This window comes from Macrotis lagotis, chromosome 1 (genome assembly GCF_037893015.1).
Source record: "Macrotis lagotis isolate mMagLag1 chromosome 1, bilby.v1.9.chrom.fasta, whole genome shotgun sequence".
In the NCBI taxonomy this organism is placed as follows: domain Eukaryota; kingdom Metazoa; phylum Chordata; class Mammalia; order Peramelemorphia; family Peramelidae; genus Macrotis; species Macrotis lagotis.
In genome coordinates this window covers 573,975,401-573,994,497 of record NC_133658.1, presented here as the reverse complement: position 1 = coordinate 573,994,497, position 19,097 = coordinate 573,975,401, and the positions used below count along the sequence as shown (strand labels likewise).

The 19,097-nt window shown below is 37.2% G+C and overlaps 1 protein-coding gene across 1 annotated transcript in view; it reads left to right on the top strand.

Moving 5' to 3' along the window:
* Positions 1-19,097, top strand: part of HGD (homogentisate 1,2-dioxygenase) — a 106,782-nt gene that overhangs the window by 33,670 nt on the left and 54,015 nt on the right. Inside the window, exons 5-6 of the mRNA XM_074214602.1 lie at positions 15,130-15,189; positions 17,860-17,951. Of these exons, the coding sequence (XP_074070703.1) occupies positions 15,130-15,189; positions 17,860-17,951 (152 nt within the window). The remainder of the gene's footprint in view (positions 1-15,129; positions 15,190-17,859; positions 17,952-19,097) is intronic.

The window sequence follows — 19,097 nt, the reverse complement described above, 5'->3', positions numbered from 1 at the left end:
CTCCTTTCAATGGCATTGAAATATCCCCTTCAGATTCAGTCAAGTAGTTTTGAAGAAATTATTGTTTTGTCTCTGATATCCCTTGCCATCCACAGACTTAAAGTGAATCTTCTGTTCTTACCCATTCCTCACCTTTTAGAGTAGGAAGCATGTTAAGGTAGATGGAAAGCTGGGATCAGTGGTAAGAAGACATGGGCCAGCTTATGCCTTTGTTCCCCTCAGCAAGTTCACTTAAACTTTTGGATTTTAGGCAATTCTTTAAGAAAGGCAACTAGATGTCAAAGTGAATAGAGCACTGGATCTGTAGTCAGGAAGACCTGAGTTCAAATCCAACCTGATGCTAGTTGTGTGACCTGGGCAAGTGACTTCTCTTCCATCTACCTCATTTTCCCCAACTATAAAATAGGGATAATAACAGCACCAACTTTGTGAATTGTTATGAAGATCAAATGAATTAATAATTGTAAAGTGCCTACCATAGTACTGGCACTTAGTTCTAGGGACTTGTTGCCTTCCTCTTCCCTGTAAGACTATAAATTTCAGCAAAGGTGCCAACTTGTCCTGAGAAGGGAGAATTTTCTGCTCTGGAAGTTCAGTAGACCTATTCTCATCTTTCACAGACCAGCTCCAGGGAGTCCACATAATTCAGCAAATTGAACTAGATTTAGGGTCAGAAGACTGGGTTTGAATCCCAGCTCCCTCATTTATTTACTACCTGGGAATTTCAGCTTCCCTATCTTGAAAAGGCTAAGTTTGGACTATAACCTCCAAATTCCTTTCCAGTTCTAGATCTACAATCCCATTGGTTTAGAATTATGATGCAGAACTCAGACCAACTTCATCAAGCATCTTTGGTATCTTCAAAACAATCATCAAAATCTAAAAGTTGAAAAACTGTAAAATTGAGCATTTATATGATGCTTTCAGCTTTTTTTAGTCTGATTATCTCATTTTATCCTTAACAAGATAACTTCCACAGGTTCACGCAGCTAGTAAGGCTATGAATCTGGATTTGAACTCAAGTCTTCCTATCTCCAGTGCTCAATCCCACTATATTACCTGCCTGCTCTAGTCTGTTCAGCCTAGGGATTACAAAAATGAAACTCTTCTCCAAGCTTTGCCTTATTCTAATAATGGTTCAAAAGACATGGTAAAGAGAATGTGGTTGTTAGCCATGATATCAATTTCAAAAGATTAAAATGCCACACAAAATAGGCCTTATTTCCTTTCTCCCTGAATGAATCTTTCACCCAGAGCCAGGGTATGGCATTAGTGCACCTGAACAAAGATTTGAAAAATGTGCCTAAATATTTCTGTACTGGAGGGCTTAAACTTTCCTGAGAACATAGTTATAATTTGTCACAAAATAAATATGTGAATGGTATAGAAAATCAGATTTTCCTGGCAGTAAAAATGTAGAAGAGGCACAAATCATAATAGATAGAGAAGTGACCTCAGTCAGAAAGAGCTGGGTTCAAGTTTTGTTTCTGACACATTAGCTGTGTAACCATGGTCAAGTCACTTGAATTCTCTGTTTCCTAGTAGATTCTATAAGATTGTGTATTATAGAATATGTTTTGAAATTTTAACAAAGAATTCCCACAATGATAAAGGCACAGGCCTGGATAAAACCTCTATTTTGACACATTTATAAATAGTAAAGCATAAAAGTATCCTTTGTTACCTATCACTCTGGCTCCTTATTGCACCCGGATATTTGCCCTTCCCTCTCTAAGAAGACCATGGCATAAGGGTATGATGCCATGAAATGCAAGTGAATTGGATTTAAGTGAGGAATATTGCAGCCTAGGCAGACTCTAACCAGTGTGAGATGAACAGAGCTTTGCCCCAGGAACCCAACAATGAGAGTGTGAGTAGAGGGATGAGTATGTTTTATCTCCACAGCAACAGAGATTGACTATTGCCCTATTCTAACAAGAGAGAACTACTCCTGAGATAACTCCCACCCCTAAGGTTCCATTGATCTTTGTCCCTCTCCAAGGAAAACCTTATTCTCCAATTCCTGAGAACTGGACCACTTCTCCTGGACCAATAGAGTCTTCAATCAGATAGTACTTTTTGATGCTTTCATTTCCCTCCCCTCCACCCCCAACTAATTTTTACCCCAGGTGAAAGTAATCTTCATTAAAACTCGGCTACTTGGTCTTGTGGTACTTGCATTATCCAATATGGATTTATCTTTAAACTTCAAAAGCATCTGGTCCTAGAATCTTAGAATTTGTTGAATAATTTGTCTATTTCTTTTATAATGGCACAGACTTTGATCATACACCCACTCAATCTTTTGTCTTTATGAAGAATTCAAGAGGTTTGGGGGTTTGTTTTTTGATTTGGTTTATTTTTTATTAATCAAATTATGTGTTCTTCCAGTCCCAATCCCTTGATCATTTTAACTGTTCTGTGCAATGTCTACATTTACAGCAATAGGGAATAGGGACCAAATCTATAATTTCATCAGGATAGGGAACTGCAACCTATGGGAACTCCTACCTGGGCAAACAAGCACTATCTCTAACTTTTACCTTAACATAGTTGCACTGAGAGGTTAATTGATTTGCTCAGCATCACATAGACAGTATCTACCAGTTTGACCTTGAACTCACAATCTACCTGACTTCAAAATTAGCCTGCACTCTACCCACAATGCATTAGTACATTTCCATTTTTTTTTTAAAAATGTTAAATAAGATTAGCATCATTCAGAAAAGTTTCCAGTTCTGATATTATTGCTTTCCTGTTTTCAAAAACTGAATTCCCCATTAATAATAAAAGTGTCTCAATCCCACAATGGCTCATTTTAATAAAATTTTTTAAAAGGCTTTTGGAAATTTTGAATAAAATATATCTTCTGCTTACCATTCTTTATAACTCCTAATAGCAAAGATAGGGTTTGGCATTTTTTTTTTGCTGATGAGAAACTGAGGCAATAAGGGATAAGTGACTTGCCTAGGATCAAACAGCTAGTGTCTGAGTCCAGATTTGAATCCAGTTCTTCCTGATTCCAGATCAAGCATTCTATCCACTTTGCCATCCAGCTGCTCTTCTTTAAAGTGCTATATAAATCCTTACAATTAAATAGCATTTTAACTTCTGTTACTAATTTTTTATTCTATTATGCCATTATTTTGTTTGAGGATTTTCTACAGTATAAAATTAAATAATCATAAATTGCTATGCTGTCAGATGTTTATACAGTAAAAGACTATGGATTATAAATGGGAAATTCCTATGGGAAAAAAAGATGTAGAACTTCTAAGAAGGTAAATATGCATGCCTCAGGTCTTTGAAAATTTCAGTGTGTAAATTTCCTTTTAGCTCATACAAAAATGAAATAGTTTAACAGGAAAAAGATTTGTAAAATACTCTATAACAGTCACACAAATAGTATCTGAGTTTGGATTTGAACTTAGGTCTTCCTAAATTCAGCTCCAATGCTCTATCTACTGCCCTACCCAGCAGCCTCTTGTTTTATACATTAGGAAACTGGGGCTAGGGGAGGTCACATAGGTGGTGGGTGTCTGAGACTGGATTCAAACTCAGGGCTTTCTGATTCCAAGTTGAACACCATTCACTGAGTCACCTAACTGGCTCTCGAAGTGTAGGTGAGAACTCATCCATACCCTCTGATCCAGTACAACTCTTCTCTGTGTCTTATGGTGAATCCTTCATAAAGAATTCACTTTACATACCAGTGGCAGTGATTAAAAAAATTCTTTTCATATTTACTAGGAGTTAGGATTCAGAGCTTTAAGGGAACTTAGATATCCTCTCTCCAATCTTTTCATTTTTAACATATGAATAAACTGAGACCTAGAGGAGTCTGGTACTTGTTCAAAGTCTCACAGATAATAGAGCCAGGGTTTAAACCCAGTAATCTAATTAGAGACCACATTCTCTTTCCAGCAAGGTGGTTTGGGAGATAGGGCATTGGCCCTGGAGTAAGGAAAACTTGCTTTAAAATCTGGTCTCAGGAGGAAGCTAGGTGGTGCAGTGGATAGAGCACTGACCCTGGAGTCAGGAAGACCTGAGTTCAAATGTGAACTCAGACTCTTAATACTCACTTAGCTGTGTGACCTTGGGCAAGTCACTTAATCCCACAGCCTTGCAAAAACAAAAAATAAACAAATAAATGAATAAATAAAATCTGGCCTCAGACTATGTGACCCTGGTCAAGTCACTTAACTTCTGTCTTCTTCAGTTTCCTCAATCATAAAATGGGGATAACAATATTTCACAAAGTTGTTGTGAGGTTCAACTGAAATGAGAGCAGTAAGATTATTAGCATGTCCAGGAAAATAATCAGTACATAATAAATGTTTGTTCCCTTTCCATCCTTTTCTCCTTACCTCCATTTCTCACTTCTGTCACTCTCAACACTGGAATTGTTCATCTGTTATCCTTCACTGATATCCCTTGTCAATTTTCAAAAAAATTTTGACTTCTGAATTATCTCCTTTCCTCCAGTCCCTCTTCTATCCATTAAGAAGGCAAGTAATGTCATATTAATTATACATGTGAACTTATGTAAAACAAATTTCATATTAGCCATGTTGCAAAAAAAAAGAAAGAAACAAAGTGAAAAAATTATATGTATATCAAAGGATCTGTGCTCAGTCTTTATCACTGTTCTTTCTGGAAGTAACTAGAATTTTTCATTATAAATTCTTTGGAATTGTCTTGGATCTTTATCTTGATCAGTATCTCATCACTTTTTTAAAAAGCCTTCAGAATAAGTGAGTTGACTATTGCTGTCTCTCAGTTTTTTCCATCTGAGAAATGAGGTTTATACTAAATGATTCCTAAAATCACTGCCCTCACTCCTGACTTTAAATTATTATGATACTGTTGGATAATTCAATTACTCTTACCAAACTTTCAAAGGTTCCTCTTTAGAAGAGATAGTTATAGCATCCCATCAGGGAGGAAATGGGCCTGCCCAATATTACCACATATTGTTTTGGGCAAAATTAAGCTGCCCACCAAACCCTAGCTAAAGATCTATTATATCCTGCTTGAAAGATTTCATCTACTTGTCAGCTCCTAAAGGCTTTTTTATTTTGTCATCTCCTTTCCCTAATTTCCATCTCCATAACCTCTTGGAGGCTAGAGAATTCTGTCTGCTTCTTAGGGCCTGTGCTCTGACAGAATCTCACATAAATCTTCCCCAGAGATCCTAGACTTGAGTTCTCCATTACATTCATTAACTCAGCATGCATTTGGTCACCTAACTCCTCCCCATCCTCTATAATATTGTAGCTTTATGTCTCACTCAGATATACCCCCCACTAAGCAAGTCATTCTGGGCTTTCCACAGTCATTATCAGATCCTGATATTCTGTGTCTAAATGTCTTATTCCCACTACTTGCTCCCCCCCTCCTGAGAATGTCTTTCCTTGGAGGAAATGCATTCAGTGCCAGAGAACCATAAAGCATCATTTGGAAAACAGCTCCTAACAAAGAGTGCTTTTGCTTCCTTACAATCTATTCCCTCTTTTCCTTGAAACTTTGTTTTTCCTTGCCTGAGGGCTACCCTTCTAGAAATAAGGCTGTTCTATAGTAAACAAGAAACCCTCACCTAAAAATCTATTTGATTCATTCACTTTCCCTAGGTCAACTAGTCTTGTGAAGTAGTGTTGTGTAGGGGAATGCACAGTGGACAGAGTGCTGGGGTCTGGAGTCAGGAAGAGTCATCTTCCTGAGTTCAAATCTGGCTTCAGATACTCCTAGCTGTGTGATCCTGGGAAAGTCATTTAACCCTATTTGTCTCAGTTTCCTCATTTGTAAAATGACCTGGAGAAGGAAATGGAAAACCTCTTCAGTATCTCTGCCAAGAAAATCCCAAATGAAGTCATGAAAAATTAGTCTTGAATGAAAAAAAACAAGAAAGTATGGTGTTAGAAGACATTGGATTCAAATCCCAATCAATCAACAAAAAATTTGTTAAGTGTTAATTATTCCAGGCCCTGTGCTAAGTGCTAAGGATGCACAGAAATGCCCTTTCCTTCAAGTAGCTCACCATCTAATGGAAGAAACAACAAGAAACTATGAATGCAGAATAAATGGAAGGTAACACTTGTCCTACATTCTTGAAGAAGACCATGACATCTGGGAGGCAATGCAATGACAAGCAAGTGAATTGGATTTGAGTGAAGGTGCTATGCTAAGTCACCAGCCTCACTTTCTCTTCTAAAACCATCTGGGTCTTGTGCCAGATATGAATCAGGATAGCTGGAGATGCCCCTGGATGTGAGACAATCAGCATTAAGTGACCTGCCCAAGGTCACACAGCTAGTAAGAGTCAAGTGGCTGAGTCTGGATTCAAACTCGTCCTCCTGACTCTAAGACCAGTGCTCTAACCACTTCACCACCTCTCAGAGCAAAGGGATTAGCTGTAGGAGAGGTTGAGAAAGATCTCTTACAGAAGATGAGATTTGAGCTGAGTCATGAATTCCTTTATTAAAAATAATTCTTCATCAAAGTCTTACTTCAAAGCCTTAATATGCCATGCAGATTTTCAAAACCCGTGGCAAAACAGTGTGAGCTTTAACATGTCCTCCAGACTTTCAGCCAAGATGGCAGAGAGAAGCCAGGCATTGTGCTGAGGACTCCTGGCTTTCCCTCAGAATTAATATGAATTGAGCCTCTTGACAGAACTCAAATCCACAAAATCCAAAAAGAACAAGGGAGAAGAAAGTCTACAACAAGGTCTATCACAGAGGAACAAGGGTGAGCTGGGGGCAGAGAGCAGAGAGTCAATGCAGGGGCAGGAGAGGGAGACCCAAGACTAACCTTGGAGCAGCCTTGGAAGCTTTGGCTTTGTAAACAGTCAGGAGAGCAGTGCAGTGGGCAAGGGAGCTTCAGCATGGTGGCTAGACATCAATCTGGTCAGTTCTGCTGGCCAGGAAGACCAGGGTGCAGACCCCTGCATTTTCAGTGGAGTGACCATGTTTCTAGTTGAGCCCCCCTATCCCTGTGAGAGAAAGGGTCTCTTCCCAGAACACAGTAACAACCTCCCCACCCCCAGGCTCAGGTGTGTGCAGCAGATCTATCTCAGTGCTGAGAGAATGATAAGATTAACTAAATAGAGTCCAGCCCGAATTGTCCAAGGATAATTCAGACCCTGCTGCACTCACCCACCCCCTCCAGACATAGAGTGGACTATAAATCAAGGTCACAGACACTCCAGAGAAAACCTCTAGCACCCCTACTGTGGGTCTACTTGGAGTTACGAAGTCTAGTCAGCAATGCCTCTAAGGTTTTCAAAACCAAAAGTCTGTGAACCAGCCTGTCCCCCAACACAAGAGCTAAGGAAAATGAAGAAAGGCCAGAGGAAATGGAGGCCCATTGAAAGCTACTTTGAAGACAAAGACTAACTCAGAGAGACCTAGAACTTCTGAGGAGAATATGAATTAGTCTCCCAGAAAGACTTCTTAGGAGAGATCATGAAGGCATTTAAAAAGAATTGAAAAAATTCAAGATAATTCAAGAGAAAATTAACACCTTGCATTACAATTGGACAAATGCAAAAAGAAAATAATTCTTTCAAAGCCTCAATTGTGCAAATGGAAAACTCCTTCAAAAATAGAACTGACCAATTGGAAAAGGAATTGTAAAAGGTAAATGAAGAAAATTCTTCTCAAAAAAATATAATGGAATCTGTGGAAACTAATGACTTCATGAGACAACAAGAAACTATTAACAAATTTTAAAAATAAAAAAATAGAAGAAAATGTAAAATAACTCATTGGCAAAATCACTGACTTCAAGAATAGATTCAAAAGAGACAACTTAAGAATCATTGGGCTTCCTGAAAACATTGAAGAAAAAAAAAACCTGGACTCAATATTACAAGATTTAATGATGTAAAATTGCCCTGACATCATGGAACCAAAGGGAAAAATCCCTTCCTGAAAGGGATCCTAAAATGAAAACACCACAGAATATTGTGGCCAAATTCCAAAACTATCAGATAAGAGAGAAAATCCTGTAAGCAGCCAGAAAGAAAAAAAATTCAATACCAAGGAGCCACAGTAATGATTACACAGAACCTGGTTGAATCAACATTAAGGGATCAAAGAGACTGGAATGTGATATTCCAAAGAGCAAGGGAGCTTGGAATGCAGCCAAGAACCCATTATCCAACAAAACTGAGCCTTCTCTTTCAGGGGAAAAGATGGACATTTAACAAAAGAGGAGACTTCCAACTTTTCCTGATGAAAAGAACAGAGCTAAATAGAAAATTTGAACTTCAAACAGGAGACTCAAGAAACACATGAAAAGGTAAAAAAAAAACCAAACCTGCTATCCAATAAGATGAAACTGGCTATAACTCCCACCTGGGAGAAAGATCCTCATAACTCCTGAGATTTGTAACTCTATTAGAGAGAAAATAGTTAGCCAGAAGTAGTGGACACTTATGACTTATTCATGACTCTGACAGAATTATTTAAAAACAATATCTTCTTAAATAGGGGGGGCAGTAAGGAGATGGGAGGATGGAAGAGTTTGAATGGGGTAAATCACATTACATAAAGAAGTACAAAGGACCTATTGCAATAGAGGGGAAGAAGGGAGGGGGATAGGAACTTCCTGAATCTTACTCTCATCAGACTTGGCTTAAAGTTAACATACAAACACACAGTTAAGTTAAGAAACTTATCTTACCTTTCAAGTATTAAAAGAGGAAAGAGGGGAGGGGAGGGAAAAAAGAAGAACTAACAGAAGGAAGGGAGAGAAGAAAGGGCAAAGGGAAAGGGGAAAGAAAGGGGAGGGAGATGGATATAAAGGGGCAAACACACTGAAGGTGGTGGTATTCAGAAGCAAAATACTTGGGAATATGGGTAAAGTGAAAAAAGGGTCAAAATATAAACAGAGAAGATAGCATGGAGGTCAATAAAGAGTTAGTAATTATAACTTTGAATGTGAATAGGATGAACTCTCCCATAAACCGTAAGTGAACAGCAGACTGGATTAAAAACCAGAATCCTGCAATATGCTGCTTACAAAAAACTCATTGGAAGGAGAGAGATACATATAGAGAAAAGGTAAAAGGTTGGCACAAAATACATTTTACTTCAGCTGAAGCAAAAAAAAAGCAGGGGTAGTAATCTTTAACTTGGACAAAGCATTCACAAAAATAGATCTCATTAAAAGAGATAAGGAAAGAAGCTATATCATCCTAAAAGATACCATAGACAATGCAGCAATTTCAATACTAAATATATATGCACCAAGTGGTATAGCATCCAGATTCTTAGAGGAGATTTTAAATGAGTTACAGGAAGACACAGACAGCAAAACTCTACTGGTAGGAGACCTCAACCTCCTGTTCTCAGATATAGATAAATCTAACCATAAAATAAACAAGAAGGAAATTAAGGAGATAAATAGAATGTTAGAAAACCTAGACATAATGGACATTTGGACAAAACTGAATGGAGAAAGAAAGGAATATACTTTTTTCTGCAGTGCATGGCACTTACACAACAATTGACCATGTACTTGATTATAATCCAATACAGAAAGATAGAAATCACGAATACCTCCTTCTCAGATTATAATGCAATAAAAATCACAGGCAATAATGGGCCATAGAGAGATAGACCTAAAAGTAATTGGAAACTAAACAACTTCATTTTAAAGAATGAGTAGATCAAACAACAAATTATAGAGAGAATTAATGATTTCATCACACATAATGACAATAATGAGACAAAATATCAAAACTTATGGGATACAGCCAAAGCAGTTGTTAGGGGATATATTATATCTTTAAATGCTTGCATGAATAGAGAAAGAAGAAATAAATGAAGTAAGTATGCAAATAAAAAAATTAAAGAAAGAACAAATTAAAGCCCCCCCAATTAAATACCAAATTAGAAATTCTAAAAATTAGAGAGGAAATTAATAAAATCAAAAGCAAGAAAACCATTGAACTGATAAATAAAACCAAGAGTTGATTTTATGAAAAAACCAATAAAATTGATATACCTCTGGTTAATTTGATTAAAAAAAAAGAAATTGCTAGTAGCGTAAATGAAAAAGGTGAACTCACCACCAATGAGGAGGAAACTAAAGAAATAATTTGAATTTATTTTGCCCAACTGTATACCAATAAATTTGATAATCTAAGTAAAATGGATGAATATTTACAAAAAAATATAAGTTGCCCAGGTTAAATGAAGAGGAAATTAAATATCTAAATAACCCTATCTCAGAAAAAAGAAATTCATAAAGCCATCACTGAACTCTCTAAGAAAAAAATCTCCAGGGCCAGATGGATTCACAAGTGAATTCTATCAAACATTTAAGGAACAATTGGTTCCAATTCTATATAAAGTCTTTGGCAAGAATGGAACTCTGCCTGACTCTTTCTATGACATCAATATGGTGATGATATCTAAACCAGGAAGAGTCAAAACAGAGAAAGAAAATTATAGACCTATCTCCCTAATGAATATAGATGCAAAAATTTTAAATAAAATAATAGCAAAGTGATTACAGCAAGTTTTCGCTATGATAATGAACAAGCAGGATTTATCCCAGGAATGCAGAGTTGGTTCAATATTAAGAAAACTGTTAGTATAATTAGCATATCAATTACAAACCTATCAGAAATCATATGATCATCTCAATAGTTGCTGAAAAAGCCTTTGACAAAATACAGCAACCCATTCCTACTAGAGAGCATAGGAACAATGGATTGTTCCTTAGAATGATTAGTAGTATCTATCTGAAACCATCAATAAGAATGCAATGAGGATAAGCTAGAGGTATTCTTAATAAGACCAGGGGTGAATCAAGGATGCTCATTATCACCACTACTATTCAATATTGAGTTAGAATGTTAGCTTCAGTAATAAGAGAAGAAAAAGAAATTGAAAGAATTAGAATTTGGAAGGAAGAGACAAAACTCTCACTCTTTGCAGATGATATGATGGTATACATAGAGAATCCCAAAAAAATCATCTAAAAAACTACTAGAAATAATTAGCAACAGGGTTGGCTAGGTGGTGCAGTGAATAGAGCACTGGCCTTGGAGTCAGGAGTACCTGAGTTCAAATCTGGCCTCAGACACTTAATAATTACCTAGCTGTGTGGCCTTGGGCAAGCCACTTAACCCAGTTTGCCTTGAAAAATCTAAAAAACAAAAAACAAAAAAACAAAAACAAAAAAACCCAACAGAAATAATTAGCAACTTTAGCAAAGTTGCAGGATATAAAATAAACCCTCATAAATCCTCAACATTTCTATATATGACTAGCAAGATATAGCAGAAAGAGCTAGAAAGAGAAATACCATTCAAAGAAACTTCAGATAATATAAAATACCTGGGAGCCTACCTGCCAAGGCAGACTCAGAAACTCTATGAAAACAACTACAAAACACTTCTCAAACAAATAAAATCAGATTTAAATAACTGGGCAAACACCAACTGCTCATGGATAGGCTGAGCTAATGTAATAAAAATGACAATTCTACCTAAATTAAGCTACTTGTTTAGTGCCCTACCAATCAAAATTCTAAAAAATTACTTTAATGAGCTAGAAAAAATTAAGCAAATTCATATGGAGAAATAAAAAGTCAAGAATTTCCAGGGATTTCATGAAAAAAAATGCAAAAGAAGATGGCTTAGCCCTACCAGATCTAAAATTATATTATATCATCAAAACTATTTGGTATTGGCTATGAAATAGAGTGGTAAATCAATGGAATAGATTAGGTGCAAAAGAGATATCAGAAAATGATTATAATATAATCAGCTGTTTGATAAAGCTAAAAAAGTCCAGCTTCTGGGATAAAACTCTCTCTTTGATTAAAACTTTTGGGAAAATTAAAAGTTAGTATGGCATTAACTTGGATTAGACCAACATCTCACACCCTATATCAAGATAATATCAAAATTGGTATAGGATCTAGACCTAAAAGGCAATATTATAAGCAAAATAGGAGATCAAGGAATAGTTTACCTTTCAGATCTATGGAAAGGGAAGCATTTTATGATCAAAGAATAGATGGAGAACATCACGAAAAACAAACTAGATGATTTTGATTACATTAAATTAAAAAGCTTTTACATAGACATGACCACTGTAACCAAGATCAAAAGAAATATAGTAAACTGGTAAACAAATTTTACTAGTATTGCTGACAAAGGACTCATTTCTAAAATACATAGAGAACTGAGTCAAATTTATAAAAAAACAAGCCATTCCCCAAGTGACCAATGGTCAAAGGATATGCAGAAGCAATTTACCAATGAGGAAATCAAAATGATCCATAGTCATATGAATTAATGCCTTAAATCTTTGGTGATTAGAGAAATACAAATTAAAGCATCCCTGGGGTACCACCTCACACCTCTCAGACTGGCCAATATGACCAGAAAGGACAATTATCAATGTTGGAAGGAATGTGGGAAATCTTGGACACTAATGCATTGTTGGTGGAGCTCTGAACTCATCCAGCCTTTCTGGAGAGCAATTTGGAATTATGCCCAAAGGGCAATAAAAATGTGTATACCCTTTTAGCAATACCACTTCTGGGTCTATACCCTGAAGAGATCATGAAAAACGGTAAAAACATCACTTGTATAAAAATATTCATAGCAACCCTGTTTGTGGTGGCAAAGAATTGGAAACTGAGTGAATGTCCATCATTTAGGGAATGACTGAACAAACTGTGGTATATGTATGTCATGGAACACTATTGTTCTACTAGAAACCAGGAGAGATGGGAATTCAGAGAAGCCTGGAGGGATTTGCATAAAATGATGCTGAGCAAGGTGAGCAGAACCAGAACACTGTATACTATAGCAGCAACATGTGAGTGATGATCAACCTTGATGGACTTGCTCATTCCATCAGTGCAACAATCAGGGACAATTTTAGGGCATCTGTGATGGAGAATACCATCTGTATCCAGAGAAAGATTATTATTTTTAAATTTTAAAAAAGTTATCTTATTATGTAATGTTGCAATCTCTTTTGTTTCTTCTTTAAGGTCATGATTTCTCTCTAAACACATTAAATTTTGATCAATGTATAGCATGGAATCAATGTAAAACCTATCAGACTGCCTTCCGTGGAGGGTCAGGGGAGGGCAGCGAGATTAGGGGGGGGAAATTGTAAAATTCAAAAATAAATAAATAAATTAGGAAAAAACTCAGGTCTTCCCAAAGGGAAAGGCTTCAAATCTGGGCCCAAATAAGGTCTAATACCCATCAAACAAGACTCAACCTAGCTAAATTTAGAGAGGCTTATCATCGCTTCCAGTTGGCCACCAGGTGATGAATCTTTTTCAGCCATTTGTTTGTTGTTCAGTTGTATCTGATTCTTCTTAAGCCTATTTGGAGTTTTCTTTGAAGATACTGGAGTGGTTCACCATTTCATTCTCCAGATCATTTGACAGATTAGGAAACTGAGGCAAACAGAGTTAAGGGACTTGTTCAGGGTCATACAGCAAATAAGTGTCTGAAGCCAGATTCAAAACTCGGGAAGATGAATCTTTGTGACTTCAGATCCAGAATTCTATTCACTGTGCCACTTAGTTACCCCTTTTTAGGCACAACAATTGAGAAAAGCTTTTTCCCAAGGAATAGAGGGGTTGGGGTACTGGCTGCTATCTTAGGGTATTGAATATCCTTACCAATGAAGTTATGGATCCTTGAAATATATTATTAAAGTGTATTAATGTTATATTATTTACATATATTAATTAATGTATATTAATAATATTTATTACTTACCCAATATGTGACAGACAATGTGAGAAATACTGGGGGATACAAACATTTTTAAAAAGGAGTCTTCCAAAGGAGAGAGTACATACACACTTGAACAAATATATGCAAAATGAATACATAAAAATATAGTTTTAGAAGGTGGGGGTTAGAGGAATCAGGAACTCAATAGGGTAATTGACCTAAGTCAAATATTCTCCAATTATGATAACCTCATTTTCTTTTGAAAATAATCAGGACTACTGCATGACTGTGAGTAAGTAGTAGACTAAGTCCTCACCATATTCTCTCCACCTTTTTGACTTTATGTAGCAAGAAGTGACAGGGCATGAGCACCACCCGCTGTTCAGGACTAATGGAGACAGTGTGCAAAGATCTGGGCACCAGGCTTATTGAAGATTGGTGTGTAGTGGGAGCTGAGGCAGAAGAAGGGTCACTCCAGAAGCAGATGGGCTCAGAGACCTCATTGTTTATCGACCTCCGACAGCCATCACCTTGCCCTGTTAAACCCAATGCAGTGTTGATTAATAAATCATGAAGCCCTGGGCCACTTGGCTGGTTGGTACATCTGGCAGGACCCCCAGCCTGCTGACGTCTTCTGATTCTTTCTATTGTTTAATTAATAAGTTAAATATGGCCTAATTACCAAACCAAATATGTAATGACTCAAATGAAAATATCAGGTAACCTGGGGACAGATCCTAAGCTTGGTGAAGGAACAGAACGGTGGTTCTGGAACTTCTAAAACCTACCATCAATTTGCAGAATCACAAGGATGTCAGAACTGGAGGGCCCTTCGAGATCTCTTAGTCTAACCTCTTTGTTTTACAAATAACACCAAGGCTCAGAAAGGGGCACTGTCTTGCCCCCAGTCACCCCGACCTAATGCTTTTTCACTTGTTTAAAGTCCTGATTCATACCTAGGAGAGCTGAAAGCAAAAACAGCCCCAGGCAGCCTCTGCAGTGTTGGGAGCCCACACAGAGCAGTCAGTGTGCCAGGAAGGGGAGCTGATTAAAAATAGCATAAAAAATGGGATCATTTGAAACTCCCTGATCTGTCTGAGCAGAATGTCAAAAAGCAAAGCTCCAGCATCTGAAGGAGAAAGCAAGGGAACCAGGGGACGCATTCTGTCACTTGGAGGAATAGAAGGCATCACCCCTCCATGTTGTTTGAAAAAAAAATGGGTGACTTGTTTTTTTTTAATCCCTATAGTGCCTGTGGGAAAAAAATGACTAATAATAATCATCAATTTCCAAATAATAAAATCACCAGCAGTCATGGCTCTATGCTCCATCTTCCATGGTGTAGACTCCATTCTCTAACTTCCCTTTGTGAAATAATTTTCCTGCCTGTGCTTGTTTTTCAGCTTAGATGGAAACCATTTGATATTCCAAAAGCATCCCAGAAAAAAATGGACTTTGTGAGTGTAAGTCACTATTCCAGCCCTCCCCTCTCCTCTGTGACCTGATTCATTCATTCATTTGTTCAAGCATTTATTCATCCAATAAGCATTTATTAAGTTAGTCCTCTCCTTTCCTCTCTTGCCTGGTTCATTCATTCATTTATTTGTTCATTTATTCATTCAATAAAATGACATTAAGTACCTACTATATTCTACAGGGCTAGGAATATAAAGACAAAAATTAAATAGTCTGCAACTTCAAGAAAATTGCCTTCTTTTAGGAAAGGTTCATTCAGGACATGATAAGTCAGCTCTTGGAGTTGTTGGCTTCCAAGAAGGATCAGCCTCACATGAAGATAGTCACATTCATAGTGGGGAGGAGGGTCATCAAAAGCATCTCCCTGACCCAAATACAGCCCTCACATGCCTGTCCTTGGGCCTGATAGCCTCATTATTAACTGAAGATAGCTGTTAAAATGTACATCCTTTATGGAAGACAGTCACACATTTATCCTCAGCTAGCCACTAACACTTTTCTATCAACTTATCTTTATATTATTTAGCAGAAAGTGGAACACAAGTCAGGGAAGATTTGAAAGTGAAAAAATGATAGAACCATTTAAACTCAATGAGGGTGGAGACCATGTCTTACCCAACTTTTAGAGAGGTATCTTGGTATAGTCAACATAATGCTAAATTAGATCTAGGTTAAATTCATTATTTCCCACTTACGTTATTTTGAGCAAATCACTTCCTTACTCTGGACTCCATTTTCCTTATGAGAAAATAAGGACATTGAACTAAATCATCCCTAAGGTGCTATATAGTTGTGAATCCTATGATCCCCCATAGGAATTAAGCAACAATCTAATCCAATCCTCTACTTGTGCAAAAAAGGAAAGTGAACCCCAGAGATATGAATTGACCTACTTAAAATTACAAGGGGAAAATCATAGAATGTTAGAATTGGAATGATAGTTATAATATGGAGACCTTATGTTTATATCTTGCTCAGGGTTTACATACATTATTTCAGGGAAACTTAGGAATTATCAAATTCAACCTTCACCCAATACTAGAATTCCTTCTACAACATTTCCAGATCATTCAATTTCTGCTTCAATACTTTTAGGGACAGGGAGTTTTCTGTATCAATCCAGGTCTTCCCCCAACTTCCCAGGGCTTCTCACTACAGAGTCTTGCCTCAGGAATCAAGGCTGCTTTCCATCTCAGTGATAAGGAGACATATGGAAGGTCCCCATCTCAGGATGAACCTTTTCACAAACAGGTCTGAGGAATATCGCAAGGTCCCAACTGCTTCCCAAATATCTTATTCCTCAGAGCTCATTATTAGAGAGATTACTTTGAGTGAAAGCATTTTCCCCAGAAGGACCCTATTTAAGTCACCTGGGAAATGAATACTCCATTATTGGGGCAGCCAGATGGCACAGTGCTAGAGTCAGAAATATTCATCTTTATGAATTCAATTCTGACCTTAGACAACTCAGTCACTTCAACCTGTTTGCCTCAGTTTCTTCATCTGTAAAATGAGCTGGAAAAGGAAATGACAAACCACTCCAGAATATTTGCACCAAAAAGCCCTAAATGAGGTCTCAGAGAGTGGGAAACAACTAAAAGGACTCTTTAACACACTAATGAAGAATAATTTCTGAAGTTAGTTGTGTCACCTAGCAGAAAGATCTGAGAAAATGGAAGAGATGAATTTTGATTTAATTTCACAACTATTTGCTGAGTACCTCTCATGTACTGAGCACTGTGGTAGGTGTGAAGAGAATGATCACCTCCAACTATCACGTGCCATCTACAATCATTCATATATTCTTTCAGCAAACAGTGATCAAATGCCTCCAAAGTGCATTGCATTGTGCTGAAGCAGCACTAGAGTCGAAACAAAATACAGTTCCTGTTTTTATAGAGTTTAGAGACCAGTGGATACTTCATAAAGATATTCTGGATAGAAGGGAAGAGTGAGGCAGATTTTTTGGGACTAACAAACATAAAAAGATGACACAATTAGGTTAAAATTGTTTTAATTATTAAGTACTTATTAATCACCTACTATTTGCCAGGCACTGTACAATGCACTATACAAATATCTCATTTTATTCTTGAAACAACCCAATGATGTAAATGCTACTATTATTCCATTTTACATCTCAAGAAACTGAGGTAGATACTGGTTAAATGACTTGTCCAGGATCACATAGCTAGAAAGCATTTGAGGCTAGATTTGAACTCAGTTCTTCTGAACTCCAAGGTCAGGGCTCTATTCAACAGACCATCTAACTACCTCTAGTTGATGCTATTGGGTCATTTGAGTAAGTGTCTGAAGCCAGATTTTAACTCAGGTCCTCCCAGCTCCAGACCAGCATGCTATCCAGTGCTCCACATAGTTGTCCAATTGCCTCTAGTTCATGTGTATTCTTTGTGTAATTTCCTAGCTATTTTTTTCTAAATGATTATGACAATAGGTAGAGGTTAAAGAAGGGGATATGGGCATGCCTCTTAGGGTCTTCAGTCTGTTCTCAATCTCTGTCCATCTCAGAGTTCATATTACTTTTATAATCCCTGATACCAATGACTTAATTTCTTCATTTTAGTTAGTAGAGGGAGGGAAGGATCTGCCAGGAACCCTGAAATTTTAACCCTGCTCTCTTGACTTTTGTTTCCTAGGGGCTTCACACTTTGTGTGGAGCTGGAGATGTCAGATCCAACAATGGGATTGCCATTCATATTTTCCTCTGTAACACCTCTATGGTTAACAGGTAAGCAACTTTGGTTCTCTGAAGTTGGTTGAGTCCCAGAGGATGTTTTCATTCTAGGATTTTCATTTAGGACAGATTATATAGTAGCGATTTGACTTTGATTTCCTGAGTTATGACTAGAATTACAAAATATCAAAGCTGGAAGGGACCTTCAGTCATTTCCAACATAGCTGGCACTTTGTGACTCCATATGGGGTTTTCTTAGCAAAGATACTGCAGAGATTTGTCATTTCCTTCTCCAGCTCATTTTACAGATGAGGAAAATGAGGCAACAGAATTCAATGACTTGTTTTGGATCATGCAACTAATAAGTATGAGAATCAGATTAGAACTCAGGAAAATGAGTTTTTTTTACTTCAGGCCTGCCATTTGCTCCTTTGAGCCACCATGCTGCTCCAAGAAGAGATTTTGGAGATCATGTACTCTAAACTCTTCATTTTACAAAATAAGGAAACTGAGTCTTGCATGTCCTTGAGGATAATCAATTAAATAGTCCAATATATCAATTAGCTAGAAACCCTCTTCAAAAATAATAGCTCATTTTTATATACTGTTTTAAGCTTTAAAGTATCTTCCTCAAAAACAAATCAATCAAACAAACAAACAAAACAAACCTCCAGGACAAGAATTATATAAGGATTTATTGTCTTTGTTTTGCAGATGAGTAAATTAGGGCTCAAATAAGCAACTTTCCCATTTTGTATATTTAGAACCCAGACTTAAATGGAGATCTGATTCTATTTGCAGTACTCTACCCATTAGGCAGGCTATTCTCTACACTTCCTACACTTGCAGGTAGGTAATCAGCAATTAGTGTAAATCCTCCTCCCTAAAATCAGTGTTGGTTATATTAACCTATTAAAAATGATTTTCAATAAAGTAGAAGAGAAAGAGGAAGGAAGGAAGGAAGGAAGGAAGGAAGGAAGGAAGGAAGGAAGGAAGGAAGGAAGGAAGGAAGGAAGGAAGGAAGGAAGGAAGGAAGGAAGGAAGGAAAGAAAAGAGTAAAGAAGAAAGAAGAATTTTTTTTTAATAACCTTACCTTGTTCTCCTGCAGGCTCCTGGTATTCTGGACATTAAAATGATTTACTTTGATGGCATAGCTACACTATTATCACTCTACGAATATGTGGATAAAGATTGGGAAGC